The 20,959-nt window shown below is 41.2% G+C and overlaps 1 protein-coding gene across 7 annotated transcripts in view; it reads left to right on the top strand.

The window, feature by feature from the left end:
• Window positions 1–20,959, top strand: part of LOC120450270 (protein argonaute-3) — a 130,663-nt gene that overhangs the window by 97,942 nt on the left and 11,762 nt on the right. For all 7 annotated transcript variants that reach the window (XM_039633180.2, XM_039633177.2, XM_039633179.2 and 4 more), the window contains one exon: window positions 13,805–13,937. In XM_039633180.2, coding sequence (XP_039489114.1) covers window positions 13,805–13,937 — 133 coding nt within the window. The remainder of the gene's footprint in view (window positions 1–13,804; window positions 13,938–20,959) is intronic.

Raw genomic sequence — 20,959 nt, 5'->3', positions numbered from 1 at the left:
CAGTGGAGCATCAATACACGCTGACGAGCATGATCCAGAATCAAGACCAAGGCATGATGCCGAATTAGAGAAGCTCCGAGCTGACGCTGCGACCACAGAGCAGTTGCCAAGAAGAGATACGATGCCACCCATTCGAAGCCTTGGAGACGTTATCTCGGTCGAGAAAAATCCGTTTAAGAGCCGCGATACAAAAGGTCCTTTTATTGTATTTTGTTCATGCCGAACAGCTGAGTCCGGTATCCCGCCAGCAGAGCATCGCTGTTGGCGGAATGTTTCGGAAGTGGACATGAAGCCGTTTTTTTTATGTGAGAAAATTACTTGAAAATAAAACCCCAAACGAGAAGGACGAACTCCAACACCCCTTGTGTTTCTATTAAATTCTGGGACATTTTGCGACATCAGCTTTTCCGGCCCCCGACGTCTACATTTTGGTTCTTCGCCCGAGATCATCCAGCGCTTTGCCGAGATAAGTACGGTGCCAAAATCCCCACCATATATGTATATACATACGCATATATATTGCTGCGATCAAAATCCGCTCACTATCAACTAGTGGCCACCTGCGCAATAATATATGTTCGTGTGTATATTCTGTATGCATCCTTTCCCTTTTGTGTTATCAACCAATCATCAACTTTCCAAATAAAAAACTAAATTCGCCACCCAACTTTCACATACACGAAAACATACAGACATTCCATGTATGTTGGCCGATCGATGTACATACATATGTCCATTGCATTGCATACATGCGTACATGGCACATACGCAACGCGACATCTGCATGGTCATAGGGTTTCATTAAGCCAAACCATTCAAACATCAACAGACATAAATACCAAAATACATAATAATGTATTGTACTTCACAACACGAAAGCTTCCCACACACGACAAGCACAGACGTGTGGACGGCAATAAAACGGCGCAGCCAACACACGACGAACACATCCACGACACAACCCCAACGCAGTAGAGAAAAAAGAAACAAAAAAACAATTAAAAAACAAACCACGGCGCTACATTACATATTATAATAATGTGTACAGCATAGTACGTATGTTCAAGGTACCACCTAGGCCTATCCAATAAGGGACCGTCACACGACACATTTTTCTAGTTTCCCATAGAAAGTGTCAGGTGGATTTTTGTTCTTTAATATTTTTAACCCGTCTGATTATCGCATATCCGATCGCATAACGCCAAAAAGGCCAACACCCGCTTATCCAGCGCCCACATCAACAAATAGTCCACGTGATCCAGCGCCCTATCTGTTTTTTTCTCAATCGATAGCACATATCCGGATATTGGGTACCGCGCTAATCCAGCGACCCAGTATATAAAACGATAACTATTTTAACGATACCATTTGTTTTCAAGCGCAATCCGGCGCCCCTATTTTGTCTAAATGATTATTCGATTATTCATTTTCTTTTGATTTGTCTCTCGCTCAATACAGCGACCCCGGGTTTTTTTTTTTTGTCGATTGCACATCTTTTTCACGCGTGTCCTGCGCCCCCACCTGTCTAAATGATGCGATAATTTGGTCTTAATTACTTTGTGCCGCTTTATCGAGCGACCCGTAAACTCCAAATCACAATCCTAGCTTTCAATATTTGGGTGTCCGCTGTATCTAGCGACTCCAGTTTTTTTTTTTTCCAAACGGAACATTCCGATCGAGCCAACTGGTCGCACGCTTATCCAGCGTCCCAAATAAAGTTGTTCGAGCTGGTTGCACGCTTAATCCAGCGTCCCAATAATAAGTTATTTCGACTTGGTGCACCTTTATCCAGCGTCCAAATAGAATTGTTCGAGCTTGGTTGCACGCTTAACCAGCGTCCAAATATAAGTCTTCATCTTGGTTGCACGCTTTATCCAGCGCCCAATATATAAGTTGTTCGAGCTTGGTTGCACCTCTATCCAGCGTCCCGTATTTGTCCAAGGACAGACTGTTTCGCCCCCACGCGGTTTTCGGCTCCTCCGAGAGCTAATATGCAATTGCCACGGTGAGGAGGTAAAACCCGTTGACTGTTTCCAAAACGTCTCAACGAGTTAGAGCCAAGAGCGAGTCCTCTGTGCCCTTCAAAGCCCAAGTCCCACTCGAAGCAAAAGCCCATCGCAACCCACGGAAAATCCACGAGCACGTCGCTCCAAGTTCCACGGTCACACCGAACACGAACCGAATTAGACTTCTCACCCCAATTACGAGAGCAACGCAAAAATGGCGCAAGCTGAGGCAGACAGGGCCTTGATGGAAATTCATGACCATACGCGATAGAGTAGGTCATTCGAGGCCAGAGTCAACACCCAGCAGTCACAATCCGTCAATCCACACAAGTAGGGTGCGACTCGAGCAGCATAGGGCCCTATGGGACAAGGTGGAGAAGGAATACAGCTGCTCCGCTCTGTCCGGCTGGGATCCACAGACACAATAACAGTCATGCAGTCCAAGTATGACTACTGTTATGCCGTTTACGAGCGGTGCGCAGCGAGCCTAACGAGATCATGAAGAAGGTTCACGCTCGCAACAGCCGTTCAGGCCTCCATTCCGGCGCCTCCTCAGGGGGTGTCGCTTACCCCAGTCGAGTGCGACAGTTTCAGTGGGACTATGTTCACTGGCCCACGTTTCGGGATCTTTTCTCAGCCATCTACATACACAACCCTCGGCTTTCAGAAGTTGAAAAGTTGTTCCATCTCAATGCTAAAACTAGTGGTGAGGCTAAATCCATTGTGGCCTTATCACCCTTAACCAATGATGGATTCGAATCAGCCTGGAGAAACTTGCAGAATCGTTTCGAAAACAAGAGGCTACTGGTCAACAGTCAGCTTAAGATTTTGTTTAATTTACCTTCTGTTGGCCTTGAATGCGGCAATTCCTTGAAACAGTTAGAGAGCACAATTCAAGGTTGTTTAACAGCTTTGAAAATAGCAAAAATCGACACCTCTAACTGGGATTGCCTGCTCGTTTTTCTGTGCTCTGCCAAGTTGCCAAAGCTAACGCTGTCTCTATGGGAACAATCCCTTATGAGTAAGACAGATATTCCACTGTGGGCTGAATTCCAGGCTTTCTTACAAGATCGTCATCGAACGCTCGAGGCGATCGAAGATTTTAAGCCAAACGCTCAATCCAGAGCACTGCGGACTGACAATAGCCCGCGGGCGATCCAGACCTTTGAGAATAGAGTGACGGTAACTCCACAATCCTGTAAACTTTGTTCGCAAGAGAACCATCCTATCCGAGTATGTCCGTTATTCTTACGAATGCCAGTCGGAGAGCGGGAGAAATATATAAAACAGCAGAAGTTGTGCTTAAACTGTTTTGCTAGAACGCATCTGCTTAGGGATTGCACTAGCACGCATAATTGCAATACTTGTAAAGGGCGCCACAACACTCTCCTACACCGAAGCGGCACTCCACCAGTCCAGTCAGCGGTCAATCCTGACCACCAGGCCCACGTATCCACATTTAACCACCAGCAAGATATACAGTCCACTCCATTAACGAATCAACCGAATGTGCAAACGTTTCTGGCTGTAAACACTCAAGGGGTCCTCCTGAGTACAGCTTTAATAGAGATTTGCCATTTAGGCATCAAATACTCAGCACGGGCACTTATTGACTCGGGTTCTGAGGCAACCTTTATTTCAGAACGCTTGTTCAACTTGATTAAGTTGCCTTATGAATCCATCCATGCTCAAGTTTCAGGGCTCAACCTCACTGTTGCGGCTCAGCCCCGTAAGCGCTGTCAACTCAGCATAGGTTCTCCGGTCAAGCCCCACATCCAAATTAAGACTTCTGCATATGTACTACCACAACTGGCCGGGAGTCTCCCATCCTTTACTTTACCTGAGGACTCTTTAAAGCATCTGCCGCCTTTGCAACTAGCAGACCCAAATTTCTACCGGAGTTCGCAGATCGACGTTCTGATCGGTGCCGATATCCTGCCATCGATCATTCTCAGCGGCTCCCATCCCAATATCTGTGGCACGCTTCTTGGCCAGGAGACCATATTCGGATGGATTCTTTGCGGTCCGATCGCGCAACGAATCCCACAAGCAGAATATGCTCATTTTCGTCCCGACTAGCTGTCACCGAGTCCAGACTGGACAACATTCTCACAAAATTTTGGGAGGTGGAGGATGTTCCAGTGAAGCGGGTTAGGGAATCCACCTCGATTTGCGAGGAAAACTTTGTCCAATCTACCAAAAGGAAGGATGGGAGGTATGTGGTTTCGTTGCCCTTTAAAGAGCCTAACAATATCAACCTTGGGCACTCCAGGTCGATCGCACTGGCTCAGTTCCTCCGAAACGAGATTCGACTGAATAAAGACGTTGTGTCAAAAAAGCAGTACGACTCAGTCATTCAAGAGTATTTAGATTTAGGTCATATGCACCAAGTCTCTCCGGACGACTCTAATAATTTTTATTTGCCCCATCATGCTGTCTTCAAACCAGACAGCACCACAACGAAGGTTCGCGTTGTGTTTAATGCTTCCAATCCTTCATCAAACGGGAACAGCCTCAATGATATCCTTCATGCGGGGCCCGTACTGCAGTCCGATCTTACTATCCAGATTCTAAAATGGCGTTTCTTCAAGTATGTGTTCAATGCGGACATCACAAAAATGTACAGGCAAATTCGGGTAAATTCAACCCATACGCGCTTTCAGAGAATCCTCTTTCGCAATAAGGATGGAGAGCTCTGTGACTATGAACTCGATACAGTCACCTTCGGCGTAAACTGTGCGCCTTTCCTAGCCATCCGCGTTCTACAACAGTTGGCTCAGGATATCCGAGGCCAATATCCTTTGGCAAGTGACATCATCTCGAACTTCATGTACGTTGACGATGTGCTCGCAGGCACTCACACTAAGCAGTCGGCAGTTTTAGCCATCGAGGAGCTTCGGCTGGCTCTTGAGAGTGCTGGTTTTCCATTACGGAAGTGGACCTCGAACGAAAGAAAACTCCTACAAGAGGTTCCAAAGGAGCACTTGATTAGTGCAGACTTTCTGGAGCTTGAAGAGGCTAGTACGGCGAAAACTCTTGGGATCCGTTGGCAAGCTACATCCGATAGTTTCTTTTTTATTCCAATGGTGATCCACCTCCAAACTGCTTACACAAAACGAGAGGTTTTATCTCAGATAGCCAAACTGTTCGACCCAGCAGGATGGCTATCACCTTTCGTAGTCCGAGCCAAGATTTTTATGCAGAAAATTTGGCTACGGGAGCTGGGCTGGGATCAGCCACTCCCCAGGGATCTCGCGACCCAGTGGCGGGAGTTCCTAGAAGGGTATCCTGCCCTGAAGGAGATTCGTATTCCGAGATGGGTACGTTTCCATCCAGCTGCGAAACTTCAGTACCATGCGTTTTGCGACGCGTCACAGGACGCCTATGGGGCTGCTATTTTCGTCCGAATCGAAACGAAGGAAGGCTGTTGTACTCATCTACTTACATCCAAAACCCGAGTCGCTCCTGTCAGATCCATCTCCATACCACGCTTGGAATTGTGCGGAGCAGTGCTGCTCACGGAGCTGGCAGCTCTAGTAATTTCTGAAATGCCTCCTCATGTTTATGAGACCTTTTACTGGACCGACTCCACGATCGTTCTTGCATGGCTGAGTAAGCCAGCGTGCACCTGGACAACATTCGTTGCCAACAGGGTCGCAAAAATCGAACAGTGTACCGACGGAAGCAAGTGGGGACATGTACGATCCGAAGACAATCCAGCTGATCTGGCAAGCCGGGGCGTCTCACCCCAAGAGCTGAAGGACAGCGCACTGTGGTGGCGTGGGCCAGCTTGGTTGCACCTCAAACAGGAGCAGTGGCCGAGTGAGTTGTTGGTCCATCCGGAGACTGAGCTTGAGCAGCGCCCCGTCAAATGCCACACGGTCGCAGTGCCCTCAGCAGTTGAAATCCTAGAGAGGTTCTCAGCCTTTGACCGAGCTCTGCGAGTTCTTGCTTATGTGTTTCGTTTTGTGAAAAGTTGCCGGAGGGAAGGTGTAGCCTCATCGGCAGAACTCACTGCGGCGGAGTTGTCGGAGGTGCAGGAGCGGCTAATTGTGCTCACTCAGAAGAATGAGTTTCCCGCCGAATATAGGTTTTGAGCAACAAGCAACCAGTTCCACCCGCAAGCGCAATTTCGAACCTAAACCCCTTTCTTGACGGGAATGGGGTCTTGAGAGCAAGCGGCAGGTTACAAGCATCTGAAATGCTTAGTTATGATGAAAAACATCCGATCATCCTTCCTGCACGGTGTAGGTTCGCCGAACTTCAAGTCTGTTTATCCATCGCATATCCTTGCATGGGGGGAATCAATTAATGATCCGACTGATCCGTTCCAAATTCTGGATTCCCAAGCTTAAAATGTTGGTGAAACGAACAATACATTCGTGCCGAGTGTGTGTATCACAAGAAGAGACTGCAGACGCAGTTGATGGGGAATTTGCCCCGTGCGAGGTCCACGTTTCCAGACCGTTCACCCATACGGGAGTGGACTTCGCAGGACCATTTGACGTCAAGAGTTATGTCGGTCGAGCCTGCAAAATCACAAAGGGGTACATTTTGTGTGTTTTACTACCCGGCTATCCACCTCGAAGCGACCTCCGACTTGACTACTGAGAAGTTCTTGGTTCGCTCAACCTCGCCGAAGGATAGTTCCCCACCCCGCAGCTCCTTGTCAACGCCGACTAGCGCGCCTAGCCTGGTGCGGACGAGCGTCAGCATCCTTCCGACCGCTGCCGTGCTCATTGGGTCCGAGCAGAAGAGATTCGATGTGCGAGTCTTGGTGGATCCGAGCTGCCCCGTGAGTCGCATCCACGTCTCGCTGGTGAAGGCCCTCAACTTGGCCGTCACGGGCGTGGGCAACGAACGGCTGTGCACCACCGAGATTCGCTCGAAAACGTCCCGGATGAGCAAACAGCTGCTGATGGTGGTGGACGAGCAGATGCAGAGCCGGACGCCGGCACAGCCCCTGGATCCGAAGGTGCAGGACATGTTCCACAACATGACGCTAGCGGATGACCGGTGGTTCCACCCAGCGCTTGTCTCGGCTGTCCTTGGAGCAGACGTTTACGCCGACCTGATGCTGCCGGGTATCATCTCGAGCCAGGACGGCCTGCCCATGGCACAAAATTCCAAGCTGGGATGGATTCTTTCGGGACGCTGTTCTCTGTCCTAAATGTGCAAGTATTCCTCTTGCAAGGGGGGGAGAATGTTCATGCCGAACAGCTGAGTCCGGTATCCCGCCAGCAGAGCATCGCTGTTGGCGGAATGTTTCGGAAGTGGGACATGAAGCCGTTTTTTTTATGTGAGAAAATTACTTGAAAATAAAACCCCAAACGAGAAGGACGAACTCCAACACCCTTGTGTTTCTATTAAATTCTGGGACATTTTGCGACATCAGCTTTTCCGGCCCCCGACGTCTACATATGTAAAGTGCTTCCCAACGACCGATATGAAGTTGAAGATATACAACATGTACAACGAAAGCATAGACACTGTCTAAAGATGTGTTTAGACATGATAAGTAGACAAACTATAAATATGTTCTATTTATGGGCTGCAATAAACATGTCACGGAACAGCATAAGTGGCAACAACAGATAAGTACGATTGCAGTGGTCTATTGCCGATGTGTTAAGAGATATGACCACGCGGAGGTGACTAGCGCGATCATAGGCCTCAAACATAGATTTAAGAATAAATCTCAGCTGCATTGACCAACGCAGACTGCAGTGTCTTACAAGCGCTGCATTATATAATTAGATGATAAGAACCTATGTAAGAATGAATAAAAGGCGATGCCCTCGCAGTAGCGAGTCAGTTAGATTCAAACACCCGAATTGAACTCATTAAGTGTACGCATTAGTTTATAGTGTGAACAGACACTATAAGTCAGTGTATTCATCAGACAAGATGAAACGCTGGTGCGAAATTCCCCCAATTAGCCAGATGAAGATGACGAAGAGGAAGTCGACCCAGATCAATAATCACGCGAGGACGCTGTGATCGTCAGGAGAGGCCAAATGTAATGAGCGGGTTGTTGTCTAGGAATAATTTAAGCAAAATCCGATAGTTTGTAATTGATAGTTAAGTGGTATTTCAATTTAGTGAATGTTATCCTTTTAGCCAACAACAAACACTCCACCAATCTAGAGGCCAGCCATCCTGTCATTTGCAAAAAATGAATTTTTATTGTGAATTCTTAAACGGGATCACACGAGTCGACTACTTTACAAAAACTTAAAAATAATTATAATCATGATGATACTAAAGAAAGGAAGAGATCATATGATTCCAGTTTCGTACAGACCAATAAGATTGCTCTCGTCTCTAGCTAAACTTTTCGAAGAATACCCGTTGGTGCGCATAATCCCATGTCTAAGTGCCCAGAGAAGGTTCTGCTCCCTTTGAAGAATAATTGTTGAATGTATTTATACCCGTTACTCGTAGAGTAAAAGGGTATACTAGATTCGTTGAAAAGTATGTAACAGGCAGAAGGAAGCGTCTCCGACCATAAAGTATATATATTCTTGATCAGGACCAATAGCCGAGTCGATATGACCATGTCCGTCTGTCCGTCTGTCCGTCTGTCTGTCCGTCCGTATGAACGCTGTGATCTCAGGAACTACAAAAGCTAGAAAGTTCAGATTAAGCATACAGACTCCAGAGACATAGACGCAGCGCAAGTTTGTCGATTCATGTTGCCACGCCACTCTACCGCCCACAAACCGCCCAAAACTGCTCCGCCCACACTTTTGAAAAATGTTTTGATATTTTTTCATTTTCGTATTGGTCTTGTAAATTTCTATCGATTTGCCAAAAAACTTTCTGCCACGCCCACTATAACGCCTACAAACCGCCAAAAACTGTGTTTAAGACTCTTCTCCCTTCCACTAGCTGAGTAACGGGTATCAGATAGTCGGGGAACTCGACTATAGCGTTCTCTCTTGTTTTAAAATCAAATTGGTCGTGGCTGCTTATGTGTAACATATCTATGCTCACTTATACATAGAGCGTGAGCGCGACAGAAGTTTTATATGCATGCATCGCCTGTGTGCTTCGATTATGGGAATTCCCTGACACTTTCACTTCACACACATTTTACGAGCCTATTAGCTTTATGGTCAGGCCTTCTATATTTACGTAGATACAGTGTAACAAAATGTTGTGGTTTTTACAGTGTGTACTTGCTACAGAGATATATGCATAGTACCGAGCCTTTATCGAGCAAAGCAACAGAATAACAACAGAAATATAAACGGCATTCGAAAATCAGGAATTATTAAGTGGTTTATAACCTGATATTGCAAAGTCTTTAAACCGAGTCTGGCTTGGCGATCAAGTGAGTAAAATCAGTTCTCATCTGCATAAAAACACTTACAAGTTACTTGAGTCGCATCTCTACAACAGCGTTTTTGATGTCATCTAGGTGTTACTAGAATCTGCATGCTTAATCTGAAATTTCTAGCTTCTATAATTTCCGCTCAACGTTCATATGGACGGACGGACGTCACGGCCTGTGGTCCAGACCCACAATAAAAGAATATTTTTTCTAGATGGTAAACTTTAATTCTATGCGCATTAGTCAATAACGCTTAACCATTTGGAAAACAACAACCTTGATATACGGACACAAATGTTGGAAAGTCGTCGAAAATTTGACGTCCAGATTAAACTACATCCGACCCAGCCGTGGCGGTCATATGCCAGAAATCATTTAATGTCAAGAGATTATCTTTCAGATAAATAACATTTATGTGAATGGAATTTTCCATCGTTGTTCTATTGCAATTTAAAGTTTTATACCTCCTAAAGAACACCCTTTACATACCTTATTGAGTCAAAAATACTTAATTCTACCTATACATAGTTTTCAACGAATGTATATGTATATTACGAATACGAGTATAAAAATAAATGAATTCAATGACTTTATTAGATTGGCATTGAAATAGCCAACGCATGCGTTATGCATGGATAAAAAAAAAAGTGCATACACAGCGTAAAAGAAGTTCGCTCCATCTCTGATACTTCATAAATATGTATACCATTTAATTCAGTTAGCCGTTGCAAATTATTTGAAAAGGTACCTGATAGCATACAAATTTTCTTGTGCCTGGTGCCTTTAAAGTTCAAGTCGACAATGTATTACTTAAATGTATCAATGTTAATACGTATTTAATTGTTCACTAATAAAGTATTACTTATTTCGCGTATAGTAAGGCTACTAAAACTGTCACGCATGTAAATTTTTAATATGTTTTCAAATATTTTGATTATGTTATTTTATTATACCCGTTACTCGTAGAGAAAGGGTATACTAGATTCGTTGAAAAGTAGTTGAAAGGAAGCGTTTCCGACCATATAAAGTATATATATTTTTGATCAGGATCAATAGCCGAGTCGATCTGGCCATGTCCGTCTGTCCGTCTGTCCGTCCGTCCGTCCGTCCGTCCGTATGAACGTCGAGATCTCAGGAACTACAAAAGCTAGAAAGTTGAGATTATGCATACTGACTCCAGAGACATAGAAGCAGCGCAAGTTTGTCGATTCATGTTGCCACGCCCACTCTAACGCCCACAAACCGCCCAAAACTGCCACGCCCACACTTTTGAAAAATGTTTTGAAATTTTTTCATTTTTGTATTAGTCTTGTAATTTTCTATCGATTTACCAAAAAACTTTTTGCCACGCCCACTATAACGCCTACAAACCGCCAAAAATTGTGTTTAAGACTCTTCTTCTCCCTTCCACTATCTGAGTAACGGGTATCAGATTGTCGGGGAACTCGACTATAGCGTTCTCTCTTGTTTTTATATAGAAAAGTAAAATTTCAACTCAATTTCAATGAAATTGTACAATCATGCAAATTAACTAAAATGTCGATTGTTCCTGTAGACGTTTTTGTTCAACGGTGCTATAAAATTTAACAATATTTTAACGGTTAACAATCCGAAATAATTTTACCGGCTTATTTCGACATTTTTTCACTTGAAATAATCCTATTAATTCTAACGGACCTGGACGGGTTGCTCGACGGCCTCGTTTCTGCTGTCCTGTCGCTCTCGTCTTCCTGGACGGTTCGGAACTGCGTTGCTGGGTGCTCAACACTAGGCTAGAAATTGCTGTCGTATGCGGACTCACGGTAGCCAACGGATGCGTCCTCCAGGCAATCGCCGGGTGAAACAAACACACGTCAACCGAACGTCTACTCTGACTGGCACCCAAACTCTCTTTCCACAGATTCCGTTTATCCAAACTCTTTACTGATGACCTCTCTGTTTTGAACTCCCGTTACTACGAGCTAAAAGAAGCTGGGTCCGCAAAAATCGAATTTTTGAAATTTGAAAGTTGGAATCGTTTGCCCATCGTTTGCCCATGTTTGCCCACCAATTAGTTTTTTTTGCCACGTCCAGTTTTCAAGATATGAAATTTCGAAAAATTTCGAAAATTTTCGAACTTCAAAAAGTTGTCTTTTTTGAATTTTTTTTTTTTAAATCGCAATAACTTCGTTTGCCCACGTTTGCCACCCTTTAGAATTTTGAAAAAACTTTTAGTTTAGAAAATATAAGCACTTAAAGAATTAAGCATTTTCCATACCCCAAAACTAAAAATTTTCAAACAAAATCGTTTGCCCACCCTCTAAAAATGCTTTTATCGTTTGCCCACCCTTTAAAAATTGTTTTTTTCGTTTGCCCACCCTTAAAAAAAAATATTTTCGTTTGCCCACCTCTTAAAACTAAATATTTTAAAACAAAATCGTTTGCCCACCCCCTAAAATTGCTTTTTATCGTTTGCCCACCCTTTAAAAATTGTTTTTTTCGTTTGCCCATCCTTAAAAAAAAATAAAAACGTTTGCCCATTTCTTAAAACTAAAAATTTTAAAACAAAATCGTTTGCCCACCCCTAAAAATGCTTTTTATCGCATAAAATTGGATTCTTAAAACAATTTACCTAAAAATTAACCCTTTGTCACAGGTGCAAACAAGTTACCTAAAAATTAACCCTTTGTCACAGGTGCAATTGAAGACCGTATATTATTGACAACTTTTATACCTAATATGAGAATCAACATATACATATAAAAAAACACACATACACATTTTCGGTTCTCCTATCTGCACTGAAAAATCAAGTTGAAAAAAATGAAAATACATAGTTTTAATGCTTTTGAAAACTCCAAATTATGTTGGATAACAATATGGTAAAGCAAACACAATTGTTTTTATTTTTTCTGGGTTGTATGTATGTAAACCAATTTGCTAGCAACGAAACATACGACTGATTTTTAGCAATGTAGCTTTTCAGTCGGACACCGAGGTAACTGTTAAGCATATGTTGTTGTTGCTCAGCATAAGGAACTAGTGAAGAATAAGCAGAATACACCATAATGTTTTTGTAATATGTACGTATGTATGTATTGTCAATGCGGCAAGTACCACGTGTGCGTGTGAATTGGCCACATTTTATTTTGAATTCGCCACAGCTTACTGAAAGTAATTTTTAATTGAAAATATTTTTTTTAAGGGTGGGCAAACGATAAAAAGCAATTTTAGGGGGTGGGCAAACGATTTTGTTTTAAAATATTTAGTTTTAAGAGGTGGGCAAACGAAAATATTTTTTTTTAAGGGTGGGCAAACGAAAAAAAACCATTTTTAAAGGTGGGCAAACGATAAAAAGCATTTTAGAGGGTGGGCAAACGATTTTGTTTGAAAATTTTTAGTTTTGGGGTATGGAAAATGCTTAATTCTTTAAGTGCTTATATTTTCTAAACTAAAAGTTTTTTCAAAATTCTAAAGGGTGGGCAAACGTGGGCAAACGAAGTTATTGCGATTTAAAAAAAAAAAATTCAAAAAAGACAACTTTTTGAAGTTCGAAAATTTTTGAAATTTTTCGAAATTTGATATCTTGAAAACTGGACGTGGGCAAAAAAAACTAATTGGTGGGCAAACATGGGCAAACGATGGGCAAACGATTCCAACTTTCAAATTTCAAAAATTCGATTTTTGCGGACCCAGCTTCTTTGAGCTGTTACTACGCTTTGATTTATTTGCGTAACTGGCAACAGGCCGCAGTTGACATCTGCACTTGTGTGGAGTTTCCTCACAGATCCTCACAGAACATTTCCTCAAAAAGTGCCACCATTTTCCATCGCGGCTCATTTCAAATAATATATATATTTATTAGATAATATATTTTTCATAGTAGTAATATTTTCCGACATTTTGATCATATTAGGAGCTGCATTTTTTTTTATCAAATTGTGCAAATCAACCATATTTTTGGAATCCCATCAATGTAATTTAATAAAAATCGAATATTGTAATATAATATAATTGTCACCTGAAAAATGAAAAAAAGTACGGTTCTTCATAAAGTTAAATGGCTGGCTTTCTAATTATAAAGGCAGAAAAAAGTGTTTTCGACCATATAAAGTACATATATTCTTGATCAGGATTAATAGCCGACTCGATCTGGCCATGTCCGTCTGTCTGTTTTGTTCGTATGAACGTCGAGATCTTAGGAACTATAAAATCTAGAAAGTTGCCATTCCGCATGCAGACTCCAGTGACATAGACGCAGCGCCCACAAACCGCCAAAAAGGTCAGTGTTGAAATTTCTCTTCGCACTTTCACTGAGTAACGGGTATTAGATAGTTGGTGAATTCGACTATAACGTTCTCTCTGGTTTTTATTCTAAAAGCTGAATTCAATCCATAAAAAATTCATGTAAATATTTTAAACAAATTAAAATTTATTTTTAAAACTTATTTGTTCTTCATTTTATTTTAATATAATATTTCAGAGATGGAATTGGAGATGGAGAGCTTAATACTTGTCTGAATTACGAAATTCCACAATTTGAAATGGTGTGTGGAAATGGCATCAAAATTTCATTTGTTGTAGTCCAAAAACGGATCAGCACTCGCATATTTTCGGTAAGTTAAACAGTAATTCTCTCATTAACTTTAAATTATTAAGAGTTACGCATCCGACCCTCTATACCCCTTTGGAACGCAAACTAGACAGGTGGTTTTGTTATTTTCCAATTAATGCAACAAATGTATAGAGTAAGAGGGCAATCTCGATTGGTTAAAAATTAAATAATTAAATAAGCTGTAGAGCAAAGCGTTACCAAAGAATGTTTATATCTACTAGCTCAAGGTCACTTATGGAATCAATTTAGTCACGTACCGTCACGTCTGTCTATGTTATTGTCGATAACTCGGGCTTGCATTAAGAGAAAACCAGTTTAGGAGACCGATTTTTAAAAAAATTTGTGTAAACTTTAGATGCTTAGTAGATGGGAAAAACAAAGGAACTGAGCGAATTTTCCAAAAAGCGATATAATTAAGTATAACTTTTGGTTCAAAATATCATTGAACGGGCAATATATATATATAAACAAGAGAGAACGCTATAGTCGAGTTCCCCGACTATCTGATACCCGTTACTCAGCTAGTGGAAGGAGAAGGAGAGTCTTAAACACTGACAGTTTTTGGCGGTTTGTAGGCGTTAGAGTGGACGTGGCAGAAAGTTTTTTGGCAAATCGATAGAAATTTACAAGACTAATACAAAAATTAAAAAATATCAAAACATTTTTTAAAAGTGTGGGCGTTGCAGCATTGGACTGTTTGTGGGCGTGAGAGTGGGCGTGGCAAAAAGTGTTTTTGCAAACCGATAGAAATTTACAAGACTAATACAAAAATGAAAAAATATAAAAACATTTTTTAAATGTGTGGGCGTGGCAGTTTTTGTCGGTTTGTGGGCGTTAGAGTGGGCGTGGCAACATAAATCAATAAACTTGCGCTGCGTCTATGTCTCTGGAGTTTGTATGCTTAGTCTCAACTTTCTAGCTTTTGCAGTTCCTGAGATCACTTTTACTTTACGAGTAACGGGTATAAAAACACACTCGACCAAAAACGTTGCCCGTACACTCTAAAATGCTTACCCGAAACCGCCCTAAAAATCACACTTTGCCTGTACATTCAAAAAAACGACCTAAAAAGGAGCCATTTCCCACTTGCCCTCAATTTTTAAAAAATTAACCTAAAGAAGGAAAAATAATTCTGCCTTCTTTAAGGTGAATTTTTCTGGAGTTAAGAAAAAGTTCTTAATTTAATGGTGATTTGTCCTAAATATGAGGAGGGCCTTTTTTAATTCTAGGGACTTTTTTTTATGAAATTCAGAAAATATGTCTTTGTTTTTGGATAGGTGGACTTTAAACTAGGACAGAATTTTCTAAATGTACAATGTAATGAGTCGATACATTCCACTAAAGTTAAGGTACTCTTTTCTAAAAGTGTAGAGACTAGCGTCAAGAAAAACTACCGAGTGCAAGGCGTACGAAGAGTACAAGATTGGGATTGTGTAGATAGAGTCAAGTTGTGAAGTAGTAAAAGAAGTTGGTGTGTCGGAAGGTCAATCGTTATCAAGTAGTTAAGTCTAAAACTACTACTGAAATTCGAACTATATTAATTAAATTCGAATACGAAAGAAAAATTACAGAATGATATCACTAAAATTTTTTGCTGTTTCTCCAGAATATCTCATTTCTCATCGTGACTGCGAAAAAGGAAAAAGCGAAAGAATATGTAACCTTAAGTTAATTTGCTAGTTAACTTCGCAAAACTTGCAATATAAAACCAAATTCGCAACAAAGTTGCGAATGCACCCATTGGTCAGCGGCCCGACAACGGCGTTTGCTAACCTAGCGGCTGCACCATTCCTTCAGCAAGGCGAATTGGTAAGAATCTGAACGGCAAGCGATTACACCACTAACTTCAGCTGCGCTGCCGACCTCGGCTGCCGCTGTCTCTTCCAAATTGAAGCTTTCGTTAGGGTAGAATTGATTTAAGCCGATTAGTCTTAAAAACAAGAGAAAACGCTATAGTCGAGTTCCCCGACTACCTGATACCCGTTGGTCAGCTAGTGGAAGTACAAAGAAGTAATTTACACACTGACAGTTTTTGGTGGTTTGTGCAAAATCGAGAAAAAATGTATAAAAGTAACAAAAATGTGAAATAATATTAAAACTTTCAAAAGTGTGGGCGTGGCCGTTTTGTCGGTTTGTGGACGTTTATAGTGGGCGTGGCAACATGAATTGCGCTGCGTATATATCACTGGAGTCTGCATGCGAAATCTTTCTAGCTTTTAGGGTTCCTAATATCTCGACATTCATACGGATGGGCAGACGGACATGGCCAGATCGACTCGGCTATTGATACTGATCATATCATATACATTTCATATCATATGCATTTTGTTAAATTTTCTTTTGCGGTAATAACGCTGCAGTCCAGACCAACCATCTAAAACACAAACTTTGTTTTTTATAGATAAAGTTTTTGTTTAGTGATTAAAACTCACAAATGTTAAGACAATTTGAAATTTAGTAACAATTTCTTGTTATTATCGACTGAAAAATTGTTTAACAATTAGTTTTTTACAGAAGTTAGAGTTTCAATCACTAGCGGTGACTTTAAGCTTAAAAAACGAGTTGAGCTTTATACGTGTAGCGGTTCGTTCGCCATCGTTATTGCCGACTGAAAAAAGCGGTTTGGAGAACCACGTTTTAAAGTTTTTGGATCAAGCCTGAACTGTGTCCTGGCAAGATAAGTCCAATAATAGTAGTATTTTCAAACATTGGAATACTATTTCTAAGTATTATAGTTATCGAATTAAAGAATAAAAACAGAAACGATTTTTTGAAAGTTATCCGTAGAGTGCCCCCTTAAGAGAGGAAGACGGAGGAGTGCCCAAAAACGAATGAAAAAAAAATGATAAAACTAGACGATCAAGCTATGGAAGCTTTCCACAAGATAAAAAACGCACTGAGGCGAGGTAATTCTAACTATTCCAATTTGGGATAGTATTTTAATTGATTTTAATTAACAACAGATGCGTCCAACTTTGCTATTGGAGCCGTTCTGGCTCAAAATGATAGACCAGTAATATATCTGTAGCCATAAATTCGGCTCTTAAGTCTTTTAGAAATTACCTTTACGGTAAAGCAAAAGTAAACATTTTACGCACCACCAAACTTTATCTTTTTCACTTAGTAGTTGGAATGGAATGCCAGAATTAAAAGGTGGAAATCGTATTTAGAGGAATATGATTATGAAAGTTAACACAGGCCACAACGAGCCTCCTCCCCGTCCCCCTCAATAACTCGTTCGGCAACAACAACGCTGCGCTGGTCAAATATCGACTAGCGCAAGTGTCGCAATATCCGTTGCGACCAAACGCTGACACCGCTGACACCAATACTGCGCTGGCTAAGCATTGGCCGACGCTGTTGTCGCAACGTCCGCTGCGGCTAAAGGGCAGCTACTCAAGCCGGGTAGATAAGCCGGTGGATTCGTCTCGGGAATGTAGTCCAATTCTGGCTGCGATCCGACCACGAAGAATTCTTGATCATTCTATCAACCTAAACCTTGAATAAATATTAAAATCAATTCATCTTCTTTTATTTGGAAATGCAGTTCTCGTTAAGGTAGTCCTTCGACTGCCATAACTTGAATTATTAACAAGCGAGAACGCTATAGTCGAGTTCCCCGACTATCTGATACCCGTTACTTCAGCTAGTGAAAGTGCGAAGGAGGTCTTCAACACTGACAGTTTTTGGCGGTTTGTGGGCGTTAGAGTGGGCCGTGGCAAAAAGTTTTTTGGCAAATCGATAGAATTTACAACACCAAGACAAAAATAAAAAATATCAAAACATTTTTCAAAAGTGTGGGCGTGGCAGCTTTGGGCGGTTTGTGGGCGTTAGAGTGGGCGTGGCAAAAAGTTTTTCGGCAAATTGATTGAAATTTATAAGACTAATACAAAAATGAAAAAATATCAAACATTTTTCAAAAGTGTGGGCGTGGCAGTTTGGGCGGTTTGTGGGCGTTAGAGTGGGCGTGGCAACATGAATCGACAAACTTGCGCTGCGTCTATGTCCCTGGAGTCTGTATGCTTAATCTCAACTTTCTAGCTTTTGCAGTTCCTGTGATCTCGACGTTCATACGGACAGACAGACGGACAGACGGACAGACGGACGGACAGACGGACAGACGGACAGACGGACAGACGGACGGACAGACGACATGGCCAAATCGACTCGGCTATTGATCCTGATCAAGAATATATATACTTTATATGGTCGGAAACGCTTCCTTCTGCCTGTTACATACTTTTCAACGAATCTAGTATACCCTTTTACTCTACGTGTAACGGGTATAACTATGATACCTTTATTCTGTATCCGTTGTCCTTTTTGAGAAGTAAAAAAGTGGATGTAGCTTTACCATCTGCTTTCCTTTGCAAAGGATTGATCCGAAACCTATCGAACTTGCATCGCAGTGCAATTCTGTATCATCCTCAGGACTGTACAATGCCGAAATAGGCGTTTTTAACAGCTTGCTTTTTAATTCATCAAATGCTTCTAATTGCGTTGGGCCAAACTTCTGCCAAAAATGCTGTATAAATCTTCAGAAATACGACACATTCCCAAAAAACTTTGAACATCATGAACTTTTGAGGCACGGGAAATTTCAATCGCTTTCACACCGTCGTCATCTGCTTCAATACCCTTTTCTGATATTATATATCCTAAATATTTCACCTCACTTTGGAAAACATACATTTTTCGATTCGCAGCTCTTATTTGTTTTTAACTAATCGCTGAAATACTTCTTTTAATATAGCTTGGTGATCTTCTATATCATTATGTCATCGAGATAAACTATCACTTTCATTTTCCTAATCATGTCGTCAATACTTTGTTGATGAACCTTTGAAAACAGACGGAGTATTTGTCAGCCCAAAAGGCATTCTTGTGAACTCATACTATCCTAGTGGGGTGGTAAATGATGTATACTTTATCGATTCTTCGTCCATATAAACATGGAAGAATCCATTTTCAGGTCTAACTTCGAGAACACATAAAACATCAATAATGGCATCGGGTATCTAACTTTCGCCGTGATCTTATTTAGTTTCCAATAATCTATGCACATCCGAATGCCACCCATTTTTTTTTATCAGTACAATTGTCGAACAATACTCAGACCACTTTGTCGTATAATACCATCTTTTAAATAATCATCAAGGATTCCTTGTAATTTTACTTTCTCTACATATGCCAGGCGCCTTGGCGAAAAACTAAACGGCTTGTTTCTTCTAACCTTAGCTTCATTTCACATTTTATATTCGGTTCACTCGGTCTTTTTGGTTTAATATAATATTCTTCAATACATTTATAAATCGCATCTTTGTTTAAAATTTAATTGTGAACCTATCTCATATATCTTTTCATTATCATTGTAATCAATTAATAATAGTTGTTTTCAAAATTATTTTGTTCGTCTGCGTTTGTCTTATAATGACTTTTAAATTCTTTATTTTATTTGATTTTCTTCAACTATCGAATCTTTTTTTATTTTAGATATTTTTTCATGTTCATTTTCAATTACAATTTTGGCCTTTACTCTTGCTCAAAAAATTCCTTCCCAATAACATAGCATATCCTATGGTTTCATCATCCACGACATATAGTAACATAGGAGTATCTTTATTTGAGAATTACTGAACATTTTACGCTTCCATGTATTTGTAATTTACTAAAATTTAATCCAACGTAACTTAACGAGGTAGTCTTTTCCATTTTATTTTGACTTGGTATAAAACGTTTTCAATAATACTTATAGGGCTGCCAGAATCTATGAGACATTCTATGAAAATGGGTTCAGCATATTATTCTTTGTACAAAATGTAATTTAATATAATTACATAATCATTGTCCCCGCCTTCGACTCTTGTATTGGTTGAACTCCTTAGCCACATGTTCTTGCAAGCCACATGCGTAACAAGCCCCATCTTTTCTCTTAGGCTTGCGGCACTCTTTGGTCAGGTGCCACGACTGTGGCAATTGCAGCACTCTGCATTACCTCGTGGCTTCTGACAATCTCATGCTCTACGGTCTTCTGGTAACTTGGGCTTAGGAACGTAGCCCAACTAACGCGACTTAGCCAGATTGCGTAGATTGACATCGTGTATGCCGTCAATGACATATTCAAAAAATTAATCTGCCAGTGCTAAATTATCCGCCAGCTGCCACTTCTCGTTGTAGTACTTGGAGAACTCCTCACCTTTGATTCAGACGCAGTTCTGTAGCTTTTGCCGCATACTCAACTTTGTTGGACATTACCAACATTTTCTCCAGGTGGTTAACATTTTATCCGCTGTGTCCATGGTAGCGCTTGTGCTTGAATACAGCCATATTTCAGCATCGCCCTTAACTTTGTAGTGAATCAGTGCACGCATCATATCGTCGCCTACCTTGAAATTTTTCTGGACATTCAAAAGTTGAGATAGCCAAACATTGAAATTGTTTTCGCCATCATATACCTTAACGATCTCCTTTAAAATTTCGAAAGAAATGCTTGAGTCTGTGTCGTTACTTCGTTATTGTTTATTTTTTAACTGGTCGATCTCATTTTGCAGCTTCAATATTTCAACTCATTTTCCAGTCTTTGAATATCGCTGCATTGCATAGTTACATTGTTGGCATCATTTGGTTTCCAAACATTGTTCCGGCTCCTTGTTGCCGCCATTTGCATCTCAGGATCATTGTTGCTAGCCATCGGGATCGCGAAACATTTGTTGGATCATTGTTGCTGGCGCTCACCATCTGCCTCTCGGAACATTGTTCGATCTCATTTTCGTTGTTCACATTCATTTCACAAGATCCCGTTACTTTTCGCGAACCTTCTGTTTCTTGCATTCCTTTGTATGTATGTGCAAACGTCGCCGTCATCGTGTCGCCGTCGTTGTCGCTGCTTTTTGCTATCTCGTTTTCGCTACTTTGTTCTTCGCCGTTGCCGTTGTTTTCATCCCTGTCTATTTTACCGGTTGTTCTGTGGCGTGGATTTTTCATTGCTTTATTTTTTTCATAGCTTTTAGTTCTTTTAATGTA

The sequence above is a fragment of the Drosophila santomea genome, chromosome 3L (assembly GCF_016746245.2).
Source record: "Drosophila santomea strain STO CAGO 1482 chromosome 3L, Prin_Dsan_1.1, whole genome shotgun sequence".
NCBI classification, from domain to species: domain Eukaryota; kingdom Metazoa; phylum Arthropoda; class Insecta; order Diptera; family Drosophilidae; genus Drosophila; species Drosophila santomea.
The sequence above is the reverse complement of the archived record's forward strand: the minus strand, read 5'-3'. Positions and strand labels throughout refer to the sequence as shown.